This window comes from Coregonus lavaretus, assembly GCF_964263955.1.
Source record: "Coregonus lavaretus genome assembly, contig: HAP1_SCAFFOLD_8809, whole genome shotgun sequence".
In the NCBI taxonomy this organism is placed as follows: Eukaryota; Metazoa; Chordata; class Actinopteri; order Salmoniformes; family Salmonidae; genus Coregonus; species Coregonus lavaretus.
This window is the reverse complement of record NW_028156653.1, coordinates 1,429-18,806: the sequence shown is the minus strand read 5'-3', so window position 1 is coordinate 18,806 and position 17,378 is coordinate 1,429. Positions and strand designations below refer to the sequence as shown.

Below are 17,378 nucleotides of genomic sequence, written 5' to 3'. Positions count from 1 at the left end.
AGAGAGAGAGACATAGAGAAGAGAGAGAGAGAGAGAGACCTAGAGAGAGAGAGATAGAGAGAGAGAGACATAGAGAGAGAGAGAGAGGAGAGAGAGAGAGAGAGAGAGAGAGAGAGATAGAGAGAGAGACATAGAGAGAGAGAGAGAGACATAGAGAGAGAGAGAGAGAGACATAGAGAGAGAGAGAGAGAGACATAGAGAGAGAGAGAGAGAGACAGTAGAGAGAGAGAGAGAGACATAGAGAGAGAGAGAGAAGAGAGAGACATAGAGAGAGAGAGAGACATAGAGAGAGAGAGAGACATATAGAGAGAGAGAGAGAGAGAGACATAGAGAGAGAGAGAGAGAGAGGACATAGAGAGAGAGAGAGAGACATAGAGAGAGAGAGAGAGATAGAGAGAGAGAGACTTAGAGAGAGAGAGAGAGAGAGAGAGACATAGAGAGAGAGAGAGAGAGACATAGAGAGAGAAAGAGAGAGACATTAGAGAGAGAGAGAGACATAGAGAGAGAGAGAGAGAGAGAGAGAGAGAGAGACATAGAGAGAGAGAGAGAGAGACATAGAGAGAGAGAGAGAGAGAGACATAGAGAGAGAGAGAGAGAGAGAGAGAGAGAGAGAGAGAGAGAGACATAGAGGAGAGAGAGGACAATAGAGAGAGAGAGAGAGAGAGACATAGAGAGAGAGAGAGAGAGAGAGAGAGAGAGAGGAAATAGAGAGAGAGAGAGAGAAGAGAGAGCATAGAGAGAGAGAGAGACATAGAGAGAGAGAGAGAGAGAGAGAGAGAGAAGAGAGACAGAGAGAGAGAGAGAGAGAGAGAGAGACTAGAGAGAGAGAGAGACATAGAGAGAGAGAGACATAGAGAGAGAGAGAGAGAGACATAGAGAGAGAGAGAGAGAGAGACATAGAGAGAGAGAGACATAGAGAGAGAGAGAGAGAGACATAGAGAGAGAGAGAGAGACATAGAGAGAGAGAGAGAGAGACATAGAGAGAGAGAGAGAGAGAGACATAGAGAGAGAGAGAGAGAGACATAGAGAGAGAGGGCTGATCAATCAATCCGAAACTATTTAACCTGCGCTCTGACAGTTAAACAAAAAAACGGAATATAATGATATTCCAAGAGGTCCGAAAATCTGGATTACAAATACAAATTCTATTTGGACACGTACTGTACCTAGGACTAAATATCAGCAACACAGGTGCAGCTTTCACATGGCTGTGAACGAGCTGAGAGACAAAGCAAGAAGTGCATTCTAAAAGGAACATTCAAATATAAAATCAAATTAGGATCTGGCAAAAAAAATCCAATCAGTTATAGAATCAATTCCTCTATATGGCAGCAATGTATGGTGTCCACTCTCCAATAATCAATAATGAATGGGACAAACATCCAATCGAAACACTGCATGCAGAGTTTTGCAAGACTGTGTTGCAAGTGCAAAGACAAAATAACGCATGTAGAGCAGAATTGGGCCAATACCCCCTCCTTATTCTAATAGAAAAAAGAGCCATCAAATTTTACAACCATCTAAAAACAAGCAACCCTGAAACATTTAATCACACAGCTCTACAATGTCAAGATATGAAACAAGAGAAGAGTCCCCTCAGCCAGCTGGTTCTGAGGCTCAGTTCACAAACCCAAACCAACCTCATAGAGCCTCAAGACAGCACTCAGAAAATCTGGCCCAACCAAATCATCACAAAGCAAAAAGAAAAATATATCACCTATTGGAAAGACTCCACAAGAAATCAAAGTAAACTTCAGTGCTATTTGGCTCTAAACAGACAGTACATTGTGGCATACTATCTGACCACTGTGACTGATACAGCACACGATGGCAGATTATCTGACCACTGTGACTGACTGATACAGCACACGATGGCAGATTATCTGACCACTGTGACTGATACAGCACACGATGGCAGATTATCTGACCACTGTGACTGACTGATACAGCACACGATGGCAGATTATCTGACCACTGTGACTGACTGATACAGCACACGATGGCAGATTATCTGACCACTGTGACTGATACAGCACACGATGGCAGATTATCTGACCACTGTGACTGATACAGCACACGATGGCAGATTATCTGACCACTGTGACTGACTGATACAGCACACGATGGCAGATTATCTGACCACTGTGACTGATACAGCACACGATGGCAGATTATCTGACCACTGTGACTGATACAGCACACGATGGCAGATTATCTGACCACTGTGACTGATACAGCACACGATGGCAGATTATCTGACCACTGTGACTGACTGATACAGCACACGATGGCAGATTATCTGACCACTGTGACTGACTGATACAGCACACGATGGCAGATTATCTGACCACTGTGACTGATACAGCACACGATGGCAGATTATCTGACCACTGTGACTGACTGATACAGCACACGATGGCAGATTATCTGACCACTGTGACTGACTGATACAGCACACGATGGCAGATTATCTGACCACTGTGACTGATACAGCACACGATGGCAGATTATCTGACCACTGTGACTGATACAGCACACGATGGCAGATTATCTGACCACTGTGACTGACTGATACATCACACGATGGCAGATTATCTGACCACTGTGACTGATACAGCACACGATGGCATATTATCTGACCACTGTGACTGATACAGCACACGATGGCAGATTATCTGACCACTGTGACTGATACAGCACATGGTGGCAGATTATCTGACCACTGTGACTGATACAGCACACGATGGCAGATTATCTGACCACTGTGACTGACTGATACAGTACACGATGGCAGATTATCTGACCACTGTGACTGATACAGCACACGATGGCAGATTATCTGACCACTGTGACTGACTGATACAGCACACGATGGCAGATTATCTGACCACTGTGACTGACTGATACAGCACACGATGGCAGATTATCTGACCACTGTGACTGATGGAAAACACTGACTGGGTACAGACTCAGTGAGCACAGTCTGGCCATAGAGACCGGTCATCATGGACAAACCTGGCTGCCCAGAGAGGACAGGCTGGACTCACTCTGGTGTCACCTCGTTAGTCAGTAAGTGTTACACCTGTGCTGGTTTGTCATCTCGTTAGTGCGAAGGTGTTTCACCTGCGCTGGTCCAGGTGATATTTAAGAGTGGCTGTCCCAGTGCTCCAGTTGTCTTGATAGATGTGGAGGGTTAACCTCTTTAGTTGTCTCTCCCTATGTGAGTTCTAGAAAAACATTCCTTTATCTGAGCTTCCGTGTTTTTGTTTTGCTTCCTGTCTTTAAGGTTGGTGTGGGTTTTTCCATTGTTTACCTCTTATTGGACAGATTTAGTGGGTCTCATGGTGGGCGTCTTTTAGGTCCAAGTTGTTGCTAGTCAACTTTTAGTGGACACCCCCCATGAGTGTCTTTTAAAACCCCTTCTAAAACCTGCTTTGGTTGTTGTCAGTGACTCTTTGTTAGTTTCCCCGTCCTGTTTGCGTGACATTTTTGGTTTTCTTGCTGGGGAACGTGACATGCCATGTGGCTTCTCAGTCGTGTTGAGACCGGCCCACTACTATTGCTTTAATGTATTATTCTCATTAATAGTGTTGTTGTTGTTAATGGTCATCCCATTTCCACTACTACAATTAGTATTGCTGCCTTGTTGCTGTTGGTTCCACCATTGCTATGTAGACAATGACAATGGAAGTAATTTAACTCTAGAACAGTCTGCAGCACCCGGCCTCAGCCTACTAGACTAAAGTCAAATGTCTTCTGTTTGCTGATGATCTGTTGCTTCCGTCCCAAACCAAGGAGGGCCTACAGCAGCACCTAGATCTTCTGCACAGATTCTGTCAGACCTGGGCCCTGACAGTTAAGACAGAAATAAGTATTCCACAAATACAAATTCCACCTAGACACTGTTGCCTTAGAGCACACAAAAAACTATACCTAACTTGGCATAAACATCATCACCACAGGTAACTTCCACAGGGCTGTGAACGATCTGAGAGACGAGGTAAGAAGGGCCTTCTATGCCATTTAAAAGGAACAGAAAACATCCCAATTAGGATCTGGCTAAAAATACTTCAATCAGTCAACAACCTAGAATTCACAAAATGGGACAACCACCAAATTGAGACTCTGCATGCAGAATTCTGAAGAAAAAAAAAAATCATCTGTATACAACTTAAAACTCATGCAGAGCAGAATTAGGACGATTCCCGCTAATTATCCAGAAAAGAGCAATTCAATTCTACAACCACCTAAAAGGAAGCGATTCTCAAACCTTTCATAACAAAGCCCTCACCTACAAATGAACCTGGATAAGAGTCCCCTCAGCCTCAGGAAAGCAACACAATTAGTTTTCATGAGAAAACAAAAAGAGAATTACTTGACACATTGGAAAGAATCAACAAAAAAACTGAGCAAACTTGAATGTTATTTGGTCCTGAACAGAGAGTACACAGTGGCAGAATACTTGACCACTGTGACTGACCCAAAATTAAGGAAAGCTTTGACTATGTACAAAGATACAGGTGCCCTTCCTAACTCAGTTGCCGGAGAGGAAGGTAACCGCTCAGGGATTTCACCAAAACAGTTAGTTTAATGGCTGTTATGGGAGATAACTGAGGATGGATCAATAACATTGTAGTTACTCCACAATACTTACATAAATTACAGAGTGAAAATAAGGAAGCTTGTACAGATAAAAAATATTCCAAAACATGCATCCTGTTTGTGTTTGCAACAAGGCACTAAAGTAATACTGCATAAAATGTGGCAAAGAAATTCACTTTTTGTCCTGAATAAAAAGCTTTATGTTTGGGGCAAATCCAACACATCACTGAGTACCACTCTTCATATTTTCAAGCAGGTGGTGACGTCATCATGTTATGGGTATGCTTGTCATCAGCAAGCACTAGGGAGTATTTTTAGTATAAACATAAATGGAATAGAGCTAAGCACAGGCAAAATCTTAGAGGAAAACTTAGTTCAGTCTGCTTTCCAACAGACACTGGGAGACAAATTCACCTTTCAGCAGGACAATTACCTAAAACACAAGGCCAAATATACACTGGAGTTGCTTACCAAGACATATTTTTTATATTTTTTATTTAACTAGGCAAGTCAGTTAAGAACAAATTCTTATTTACAATGACAGCCTACCCCAGCCAAACCCTAACGATGCTGGGCCAATTGTGCGCCGCCCTATGGGACTCCCAATCACGGCCGGTCGTGAAACAGCCTGGAATCGAACCAGGGGGGTCTGTAGTGACGCCTCAAGCACTGAGATGCCGCTGCGCCACTCGGGAGCCCCCGGGAGAACAATGAAGGTTCCCGAGTGGCCTAGTTACAGTTTTGTCTCAAATCGTCTTGAAAATATATGGCACGCCTTTAAAATGGCTGTAATGATCAACAAGCAACTTGACAGAGCTTGAAGAATTTTTAAAGAATAATGGGCAAATATTCTACAATCCAAAGATCTAAGAGACTTACCCAGAAAGACTCACAGCTGTAATCACTGCTAAAGGTGATTCTAATCAGGTCCTCTGTAGCTCAGCTGGTAGAGCACGGCGCTTGTAACGCCAGGGGTAGGGGGTTTCGATCACCCGGGACCACCCATACGTAATAATGTATGCACACATGACTGTAAGTCGCTTTGGATAAAAGCGTCTGCTAAATGGCATATTATTATTATATTATTATAACATGTATTGACTCAGGGGTGTGAATACTTATGTAAATGAGATATTTCAGTATTTAACTTTCAATAAATTTGCAAAGATTTCTGAAAAACATGTTTTCACTTTGTCATTATGGGGTATTGTGGAATACGTCAAGGGGTATGAATACTCTCTGAAGGTGCTGTATAACATTTGAAATGTCTATATTAAACCTGTGAGTGTGTAATGTTTACTGTTCATTTCTGATTGTTAATTTCCCTTTTGTTATTGTCTGTTTCATTTGCTTTGGCAATGTAAATATATGTTTCCCATGCCAATAGAGAGAGAGAGAGAGAGAGAGAGAGATACAGAGAGAGAGAGAGATTACAGTTTAGCCTACACTCTAACCAGCTACCAAAACCTCTGCCACCACTCTAACAACCCAAACCCAGTATCAACCTGAACCAGTTCTGTCCACGTCCACATAGATCCTCAGCATGACGGAGCCCAGCAGGAAGCCAAAGGCAGGTCCAAACACAGACACAGCAAACAGGATGGCTGGGGAGAAAAGAGACAGTCAGGGTCTTAACACCAGGTCCATGTGTCCTACTGCTGTTTGAGCTGCAGTAATACGACCTGCTGGATCATGTTCAAGCGTCTGTTATTAACTAAATGAATACACTCCCTCCTCTTCTTTTTGCTAAATAACTCCAGCAAACTTGACTTTTTATATCTATAAGTCAAGCGATTACAACCTGCCTGTGTTCAGCTAAGGTGTTTTAGTTTGCCCCGGGAGATCGCCGTAGACAACTCAGTACAGATAGTATAATGTCATGTCTCAAGCCTCTTACCTATTTAAAGGGACTCGTCTTTCCGTAAGCTACAAGCCTCTTACCTATTTAAAGGGACTCGTGTTTCCGTAAGCTACAAGCCTCTTACCTATTTAAAGGGACTCGTGTTTCATTAAGCTACAAGCCTCTTACCTATTTAAAGGGACTCGTGTTTCATTAAGCTACAAGCCTCTTACCTATTTAAAGGGACTCGTGTTTCATTAAGCTACAAGCCTCTTACCTATTTAAAGAGACTCGTGTTTCATTAAGCTACAAGCCTCTTACCTATTTAAAGGGACTCGTGTTTCAGTAAGCTACAAGCCTCTTACCTATTTAAAGGGACTCGTGTTTCATTAAGCTACAAGCCTCTTACCTATTTAAAGGGACTCGTGTTTCATTAAGCTACAAGCCTCTTACCTATTTAAAGAGACTCGTGTTTCATTAAGCTACAAGCCTCTTACCTATTTAAAGGGACTCGTGTTTCATTAAGCTACAAGCCTCTTACCTATTTAAAGGGACTCATGTTTCATTAAGCTACAAGCCTCTTACCTATTTAAAGGGACTCGTGTTTCATTAAGCTACAAGCCTCTTACCTATTTAAAGGGACTCGTGTTTCATTAAGCTACAAGCCTCTTACCTATTTAAAGGGACTCGTGTTTCATTAAGCTACAAGCCTCTTACCTATTTAAAGGGACTCGTGTTTCATTAAGCTACAAGCCTCTTACCTATTTAAAGGGACTCGTGTTTCATTAAGCTACAAGCCTCTTACCTATTTAAAGGGACTCGTGTTTCATTAAGCTACAAGCCTCTTACCTATTTAAAGGGACTCGTGTTTCTGGAAGCTACAAGCCTCTTACCTATTTAAAGGGACTCGTGTTTCATTAAGCTACAAGCATCTTACCTATTTAAAGGGACTCGTGTTACATTAAGCTACAAGCCTCTTACCTATTTAAAGGGACTCGTGTTTCATTAAGCTACAAGCCTCTTACCTATTTAAAGGGACTCGTGTTTCATTAAGCTACAAGCCTCTTACCAATTTAAAGGGACACGTGTTTCAGTAAGCTACAAGCCTCTTACCTATTTAAAGGGACTCGTGTTTCAGTAAGCTACAAGCCTCTTACCTATTTAAAGGGACTCGTGTTTCCGTAAGCTACAAGCCTGTTACCTATTTAAAGGGACTCGTGTTTCATTAAGCTACAAGCCTCTTACCTATTTAAAGGGACTCGTGTTTCATTAAGCTACAAGCCTCTTACCTATTTAAAGGGACACGTGTTTCATTAAGCTACAAGCCTCTTACCTATTTAAAGGGACTCGTGTTTCAGTAAGCTACAAGCCTCTTACCTATTTAAAGGGACTCGTGTTTCATTAAGCTACAAGCCTCTTACCTATTTGAAGGGACTCATGTTTCATTAAGCTACAAGCCTCTTACCAATTTAAAGGGACTCGTGTTTCATTAAGCTACAAGCCTCTTACCTATTTAAAGGGACTCGTGTTTCATTAAGCTACAAGCCTCTTACCTATTTAAAGGGACTCGTGTTTCATTAAGCTACAAGCCTCTTACCTACAGTGGGTATCATAACTATTCTTCACATTTTATTGTCACTAAGCGGGATTAAAATGGATTTAAGTGTAATTTCTTGTCAACGATCTACACAAAATTCTCTAATGTCAAAATAAAAAAAAGTATCTAATATTTCTTAAAAACTAATTAAAAATGTAACCCCCCCTGAGTGTCACCCCCCCTGAGTCAATACGTGTTACAAACACCTTTTGCAGTGATTACAGCTGTGAGTCTAATTGGGTAAGTCTCTAAGAGCTTGACACTCCTGGATTGTGAAATATTTGCCCATTATTCTTTTACAAATTATTCAAGCTCTGTCAAGGTGTTGGGGTAAAATCAAATCAAATCAAATTGTATTTGCCACATGCGCCGAATACAACAGGTGTAGACCTTACAGTGAAACGCTTACTTACAAGTTAAAATGCAAATAGTCCAGGTAGCCATGATTAGCTGTTCAGGAGTCTTATGGCTTTGGGATAAAAGCTGTTAAGAAGCCTTTTGGACCCAGACTTGGCACTCCAGTACCACTTGCCGTGCGGTAGCAGAGAGAACAGTCTTTGACTAGAGTGGCTGGAGTCTTTGACAATTTTTAAGGCCTTCCTCTGACACCGCCTGGTATAGAGGTCCTGGATGGCAGGAAGCTTGGCCCCAGTGATGTACTGGGCCGTACGCACTACCCTCTGTAGCGCCTTGCGGTCAGAGGCCGAGCAGTTGCCATACCAGGCAGTGATGCAACCAGTCAGGATGCTTTCGATAGTGCAGCTGTAGAACCTTTTGAGGATCTGAGGACCCATGCCAAATCTTTTCAGTCTCCTGAGGGGGAATAGGCTTTGTCGTGCCCTCTTCACGACTGTCTTGGTGTGTTTGGACCATGATAGTTTGTTGGTGATGTGGACACCAAGGAACTTGAAGCTCTCAACCTGTTCCACTACAGCCTCGTCGATGAGAATGGGGGCGTGCTCAGTCCTCTTTTTTTTCCTGTAGTCCACAATCAGCTCCTTTGTCTTGATCACGTTGAGGGACAGGTTGTCATCCTGGCACCACATGGCCAGGTCTCTGACATCCTCCCTATAGGCTGTCTCAATGTTGTCGGTGATCAGGCCTACCACTGTTGTGTTATCGGCAAACTTAATGATGGTGATGGAGTCATCACCATCATCTGCCATCTGCCATGCAGTCATGGGTGAACAGGGAGTACAGGAGGGGACTGAGCACGCACCCCTGAGGGGCCCCCGTGTTGAGGATCAGCGTGGCAGATGTGTTGTTACCTACCCTTACCACCTGGGAGCGGCCCGTTAGGAAGTCCAGGATCCAGTTGCAGAGGGAGGTGTTTAGACCCAGGGTACTTAGCTTAGTAATGAGCTTTGAGGGCGCTATGGTGTTGAACGCTGAGCTGTAGTCAATGAATAGCATTCTCACGTAGGTGTTCCTCTTGTCTAGGTTGGAATTGGCAGTGCAATAGAGATTTGATCATCTGTGGATCTTTTTGGGGCGGTATGCAAATTGGAGTGGGTCTAGGGTTTCTGGGATAATGGTGTTGATATGAGTCATGTCCAGCCTTTCAAAGCATTTCATGGCTACAGACGTGAGTGCTACGAGTCGGTAGTCATTTAGACAGGTTACCTTAGTGTTCTTGGGCACAGGGACTATGGTGGTCTGCTTGAAAGATGTTGGTATTACAGACTCAGTCAGGGACATGTTGAAAATGTCAGTGAAGAAACCTGCCAGTTGGTCAGTGCATACTCAGAGTACGCGTCCTGGTAATCCGTCTGTCCCTGCGGCCTTGTGAATGTTGACCTGCTTAAAAGTCTTACTCACATCGGCTACGAAGAGCGTGATCACATAGTCATCCGGAACAGCTGATGCTCTCATGCATGCTTCAGTGTTGCTTGCCTCGAAGCGAGCATATAAGTGATTTAGCTCGTCTGGAAGGCTCGTGTCACTGGGCAGTTCGCGGCTGTGTTTCCCTTTGTAGTCTGTAATAGTTTTCAAGCCCTGCCACATCCGACGAGCGTTGGAGCCGGTGTAGTACGATTAAATCTTAGTCCTGTATTGACGCTTTGCCTGTTTGATGGTTCGTCGGAGGGCGTAGCGGGATTTCTTATAAGCGTCCGGGTTAGAGTCCCGCTCCTTGAAAGCATCAGCTCTACCCTTTAGCTCAGTGCGGATGTTGCCTGTAATCCATGGCTTCTGGTTGGGGTATGTACGTACGGTCACTGTGGGGACGACATCATCGATGCACTTATTGATGAAGCCGGTGACTGATGTGGTGTACTCCTCAATGTCATAGCTTTGTACGCGTCTCTGTGTGTGGAGTAAAGGTGGTCTAGAAATGAGGTAGAATGGATTTAAGTTTCCCTGCATTAAAGTCCCCGGTCACTAGGTGCGCTGCCTCTGGATGAGCGTTTTTCCTGTTTGCTTATGGCCTTATACAGCTGATTGAGTGCAGTCTTAGTGCCAACATCGGTTTGCGATGGTAAATAGACAGCTAAAAACTCTCTTGGTAAATAGTGTGGTCTACAGCTGATCATGAGATACTCTACCTCAGGCGAGCAAAACCTTGAGACTTCCTTAATATTAGATTTTGTGCACCAGCTGTTGTTTACAAATATACACAGACCGCCACCCCTTGTCTTACCCGAGTCAGCCGTTCTATCCTGCCGATGCAGCGTATGTCCCGCCAGCTGTATGTTATCCATGTTGTCGTTCAGCCACGACTCGGTGATACATTTACTTTTACATTTTACGTCATTTAGCAGACGCTCTTATCCAGAGCGACTTACAGTTAGTGCATACATTCTTCTTCTTTTTTTTTTTTTTTTTCATACTGGCCCCCCGTGGGAATTGAACCCACAACCCTGGCGTTGCAAACGCCATGCTCTACCAACTGAACTACCTCCCTGCCGGCCATTCCCTCCCCTACCCTGGACGACGCTGGGCCAATTGTGCGCCGCCCCATTGGTCTCCCGGTTGCGGCCGGCTACAGCAGAGCCTGGATTCGAACCAGGATCTCTAGTGGCACAGCTAGCACTGCGATGCAGTGCCTTAGACCACTGCGCCACTCGGGAGGTTACATAAGATATTACAGTTTTGAATGTTCCGTTGGTAAAGCAGCAGCTACTCTTCCTGGGGTCCAGCAAAATTAAGGCAGTTTTAAAAACATTACAATACATTCACAGATTTCACAACACACTGTGTGCCCTCAGGCCCCTACTCCACCACTACCACATATCTACAGTACAAAATCCATGTTATTGTGCGTGTGTATGCATGTGTCTGTGCCTATGTTTGTGTTGCTTCACAGTCCCCGCTGTTCCATAAGGTTTTTTTTTATCTGTTTTTTAAATCTGATTCTACTGCTTGTATCAGTTACCTGATGTGGAATAGAGTTCCATGTAGTCATGGCTCTATGTAGTACTGTGTGTCTCCCATAATCTGTTCTGGATTTGGGGACAGTGAAGAGACCTCTGGTGGCATGTCTTGTGGGGTAATCATGGGTGTCCGAGCTGTGCGCCAGTAGTTCAAACAGACAGCTCGGTGCATTCAACATGTCAATACCTCTCATAAATACAAGTAGTGATGAAGTCAATCTCTTCTCCACTTTGAGCCAGGAAAGATTGACATGCATATTATTCATATTAGCTCACTGTGTACATCCAAGGGCCAGCCGTGCTGCCCTGTTCTGAGCCAATTGCAATTTTCCTAAGTCCTTTTTTGTGGCGCCTGACCACACGACTGAACAGTAGTCAAGATGTGACAAAACTAGGGCCAGTAGGACCTGCCTTGTTGATAGTGTTGTTAAGAAGGTAGAATAGCACTTTATTATGTACATTTACATTTTAGTCATTTAGCACACACTCTTATCCAGAGCGACTTACAGTTAGTGAGTGCATACATTTTATTTATTTTTCATACCGGCCCACCGTGGGAATCGAACCCACAACCCTGTCGTTGCAAACGCCATGCTCTACCAACTGAGCTACATCCCTGCCGGCCATTCCCTCCCCTACCCTACCCTGGACGACGCTGGGCCAATTGTGCGCCACCCCATTGGTCTCCCAGTCGCGGCCGTCTACGACAGATGGACACCGACAATTTTGAATCCCACCGTACCTTCTCCACTATGCAATCTGGTTTCTGAGCTGGTCATGGGTACACCTCAGCCACGCTCAAGGTCCTAAACGATATTATAACTGCGTTCGATAAAAGACAGTACTGTGCAGCCGTCTTCATTGACCTGGCCAAGGCTTTCGACTCTGTCAATCACCACATTCTTATTGGCAGACTAAATAGCCTTGGTTTCTCAAATGACTGCCTCGCCTGGTTCACCAAGTACTTCTCAGATAGAGTTCAATGTGTCAAATCGGAGGTGCTGTTGTCTGGACCTCTGGCAGTCTCTATGGGGGTGCCACAGGGTTCAATTCTCGGGCCGACTCTATTCTCTGTGTATATCAATGATGTCGCTCTTGCTGCTGGTGACTCTCAGATCCACCTCTACGCAGATGACACCATTTTGTATACATCTGGCCCTTCACTGGACACTGTGTTAACAAACCTCCAAACGAGCTTCAATGCCATACAACACTCCTTCCGTAGCCTCCAACTGCTCTTAAACGCTAGTAAAACTAAATGCATGCTCTTCAATCGAACGCTGATTGCACCCGCCCGCCCGACTAGAATCACTACTCTCGACGGGTCTGACTTAGAATATGTGGACAACTACAAATACCTAAATACCGTAAACTCTCCTTCCAGACTCACATTAAGCATCTCCAATCCAAAGTTAAATCTAGAATCGGCTTCTTATTTCGCAACAAAGCCTCCTTCAATCATGCTGCCAAACATGCCCTCGAAAAACTGAATATCCTACCAATCCTTGACTTCAGCGATGTAATTTACAAAATAGCCTCCAACACTCTACTCAGCAAATTGGATGTAGTCTATCACAGTGCCATCTGTTCTGTCACCAAAGCCCCATATTATACCCACCATTGTGACCTGTACGCTCTCGTAGGCTGGCCCTCACTACATATTTGTCGCCAAACCCACTGGCTCCAGGTCATCTATAAATCACTGCTAGGCAAATACCCGCCTTATCTTAGCTCATTGATCACCATAGCAACACCCACCCGTAGTATGCGCTCCAGCAGGTATATCTCACTGGTCATCCCCAAAGCCAACACCTCCTTTGGCCGCCATTCCTTCCAGTTCTCTGCTGCCAATGAATGGAACGAACTGCAAAAATCTCTGAAGCTGGAGACTCTTATCTCCCTCACTAACTTTAAGCATCAGTTGTCAGAGCAGCTTACCGATCACTGCACCTGTACACAGCCCATCTGCAATTAGCCACCCAACTACCTCATCCCCATATTGTTATTTATTTTGCTCATTTGCACCCCAGTATCTCTATTTGCACATCATCTTCTGCACATCTATCACTCCAGTGTTAATACTAAATTGTTCTAAACTATTTTGCACTATGGCCTATTTATTGCCTTACCTCCATAACTTACTACATTTGCACACACTGTATATAGATTTTCTATTGTGTAATTGACTGTACGTTTTGTTTTACCCCATATGTAACTCTGTGTTGTTGTTTTTATCACACTGCTTTGCTTTATCTTGGCAAGGTCGCAGTTGTAAATGAGAACTTGTTCTCAACTGGCTTACCTGGTTAAATAAAGGTGAAATAAAATAAAAAATGCTTGAAAAGTGATGTGTTGTTGGATTTTTTGTTGGATTTACCTATGTAGAGGGGGGAGTTGCCTTGTCCGGCGAAGTCATCCACATAAGAGATACCAAAGGGTTGTATGGGAACAGACCCCACCCCGAACAGCAGCTGAGCTATAGCCATGAGCAGCCACAGGTTATTGGTGTCTGCTATACGTTTGGTCTCTGCTTTCCCACAGGCCTCTGTCATGTTGGAGGTACCCTGCAGTGAACACAGGTCTTGGCGATCTGGGGGAAAAAAACGCATTCACAGACACAAGTAGACAGACAGACAGACAGACACAAGTAGACAGACAGACAGACAGACAGACAGACAGACAGACAGACAGACAGACAGACAGACAGACAGACAGACAGACAGACAGACAGACAGACAGACAGACAGACAGACAGACAGACAGACAGACAGACAGACAGACAGACAGACAGACAGACAGACAGACAGACAGACAGACAGACAGACAGACAGACAGACAGACAGACAGACAGACAGACAGACAGACAGACAGACAGACAGACAGACAGACAGACAGACAGACAGACAGACAGACAGACAGACAGACAGACAGACAGACAGACAGACAGACAGACAGACAGACAGACAGACAGACAGACAGACAGACAGACAGACAGACAGACAGAGTTAATTACAGGCCTGTGAACTATACACAGCTGTTCCTGGAGTTTAATGTGACCCTTAACCCTTCAGTGGTACCCCATGAGAAGCAGCATCCAGCCAGTGTACTGGGTGGGTGTGTGTGTGTGTGTGTGTGTGTGTGTGTGTGTGTGTGTGTGTGTGTGTGTGTGTCTCTACAGGGCAGACAGAGGAGGAAAAAAGAGAGTGAAAGTACTGAATTAAACCAACTGCCTGAGAGACAGCCTTAATCTTCTTGGATTTATGTAGAATGGGATCAGCTAGAGAGCACCTGCAGGCCAGGCTGGCTCTCACAATTCATTATTTCTAAATCCAACCATCCAAATCTAACCACACCCCTACACCACTCCACTACCCCACCACACCACACCACACCACTAAACCAATCCAATCCACCACTAAACCAATCCACTCCACTACACCACTAAACCAATCCACTACACCACTAAACCAATCCAATCCACCACACCACTAAACCAATCCACTACACTACACCACTAAACCAATCCAATCCACCACACCACTAAACCAATCCAATCCACTACACCACTAAACCAATCCACTACACCACTAAACCAATCCACTCCACCACACCACTAAACCAATCCACTACACCACTAAACCAATCCACTACACCACTAAACCAATCCACTCCACCACTCCAATCCAACACTCCACACCACTCCAATCCAACACATCACTCCACTACACCACTACAACACTCCAATCCACTACTCCGCTACACCACTCCACTACACCACTCCACTATACCACTCCATTCCACTACACTACACCACTCCACTATACCACTCCATTCCACTACACCACTACAACACTCCACTATACCACTCCATTCCACTACACCACTCCACTATACCACTCCATTCCACTACACTACACCACTCCACTATACCACTCCATTCCAAAACACCACAACATAAAACCATTCCACTATACCACTCCACTACACCATTCCACTATACCACTCCATTCCAAAACACCACAACACTACACAACTCCACCAGTCCACCACTCCACTACATGACAGGCTGAACCAGGTCCAACATACTGGGATTTCTGCTTTATAGAGACTGATTGTGGATGATGCTTACTGCTTTATAGAGACTGATTGTGGATGATGCTTGCTGCTTTATAGAGACTGATTGTGGATGATGCTTGTTGCTTTATAGAGATTGATTGTGGATGATGCTTGCTGCTTTATAGAAACTGATTGTGGATGATGCTTGCTGCTTTATAGAGACTGATTGTGGATGATGCTTGCTGCTTTATAGAAACTGATTGTGGATGATGCTTGCTGCTTTATAGAGATTGATTGTGGATGATGCTTGCTGCTTTATAGAGATTGATTGTGGATGATGCTTGCTGCTTTATAGAGATTGATTGTGGATGATGCTTGCCATACACTAGGTTTTAAAACTCATGCGGCCAGTTTCCCGGACACAGCGAAAGTCTAGTCCTGGACTAAGAAGCATTTTTTATTGAGATTCTGTGTGACGGAAACCTGCCCATGAAGATAATCTATGCAGATTTATTCAGAGGTGTATCCTTGGTATTGCAAAGTATTGTAGCTATAAAAAAAATCTATATTGAACCCCTAGATCTTACCATGTATGGCAGAGTCGTACTCATAGGGCTGGGACAGGAAGTGAGGTAGGGCCAGGATCAGAGCACTGATGGACATCAGCAGGCCACCCAGTCCAATGAGACGAGGCCGATGGACCCTGCTGCCCAGGTAACTCACAAACACTATCAGTACTGTGTTCCCCACCTAGAGGGAGGGAGAGACATGTAATCAGGATACATCAGTACTGTGTTCCCCACCTAGAGGGAGGGAGAGACAGAGAGGGCCCTGTCATCAGGATACATCAGTACTGTGTTCCCCACCTAGAGAGAGGGAGAGACAGACAGAGAAGGCCCTGTAATCAGGATACATCAGTACTGTGTTCCCCACCTAGAGGGAGGGAGAGACAGAGAGAGAGGGCCCTGTAATCAGGATACATCAGTACTGTGTTCCCCACCTAGAGGGAGGGAGAGACAGAGAGAGAGGGCCCTGTAATCAGGATACATCAGTACTGTGTTCCCCACCTAGAGAGAGGGAGAGACAGACAGAGAGGGCCCTGTAATCAGGATACATCAGTACTGTGTTCCCCACCTAGAGACGGAGGGAGAGACAGAGAGAGAGGGCCCTGTAATCAGGATACATCAGTACTGTGTTCCCCACCTAGAGACGGAGGGAGAGACAGAGAGAGAGGGCCCTGTAATCAGGATACATCAGTACTGTGTTCCCCACCTAGAGGGAGAGAGAGACAGAGAGAGAGGGCCCTGTCATCAGGATACATCAGTACTGTGTTCCCCACCTAGAGACGGAGGGAGAGACAGAGAGAGAGGGCCCTGTAATCAGGATACATCAGTACTGTGTTCCCCACCTAGAGGGAGAGAGAGACAGAGAGAGAGGGCCCTGTAATCAGGATACATCAGTACTGTGTTCCCCACCTAGAGACGGAGGGAGAGACAGAGAGGGCCCTGTAATCAGGATACATCAGTACTGTGTTCCCCACCTAGAGGGAGGGAGAGACAGAGAGGGCCCTGTCATCAGGATACATCAGTACTGTGTTCCCCACCTAGAGGGAGGGAGAGACAGAGAGGGCCCTGTAATCAGGATACATCAGTACTGTGTTCCCCACCTAGAGGGAGGGAGAGACAGAGAGGGCCCTGTCATCAGGATACATCAGTACTGTGTTCCCCACCTAGAGACGGAGAGAGAGACAGAGAGGGCCCTGTAATCAGGATACATCAGTACTGTGTTCCCCACCTAGAGGGAGGGAGAGACAGAGAGAGAGAGATGGAGAGACAGAGAGAGAGAGATGGAGAGACAGAGAGAGACACAGAGAGAGAGACAGAGAGAGAGAGAGAGAGAGATGGAGAGACAG

The 17,378-nt window shown here is 44.9% G+C and overlaps 1 protein-coding gene across 1 annotated transcript; it reads right to left on the bottom strand.

Annotated features, from left to right (window-relative positions):
- Window positions 1-848: 848 nt before the first annotated feature.
- Window positions 849-16,234, bottom strand: LOC311126117 (solute carrier organic anion transporter family member 2A1-like). Its single transcript, XM_084200138.1, has 3 exons — window positions 16,054-16,234; window positions 13,788-14,000; window positions 849-6,206 (listed from the first exon to the last, which is right to left on the bottom strand). Exons 1-3 carry the CDS (start codon window positions 16,127-16,129, stop codon window positions 6,103-6,105), a joined length of 393 nt encoding a protein of 130 aa, XP_084056264.1. The 5' UTR covers window positions 16,130-16,234; the 3' UTR covers window positions 849-6,102.
- Window positions 16,235-17,378: the final 1,144 nt, after the last annotated feature.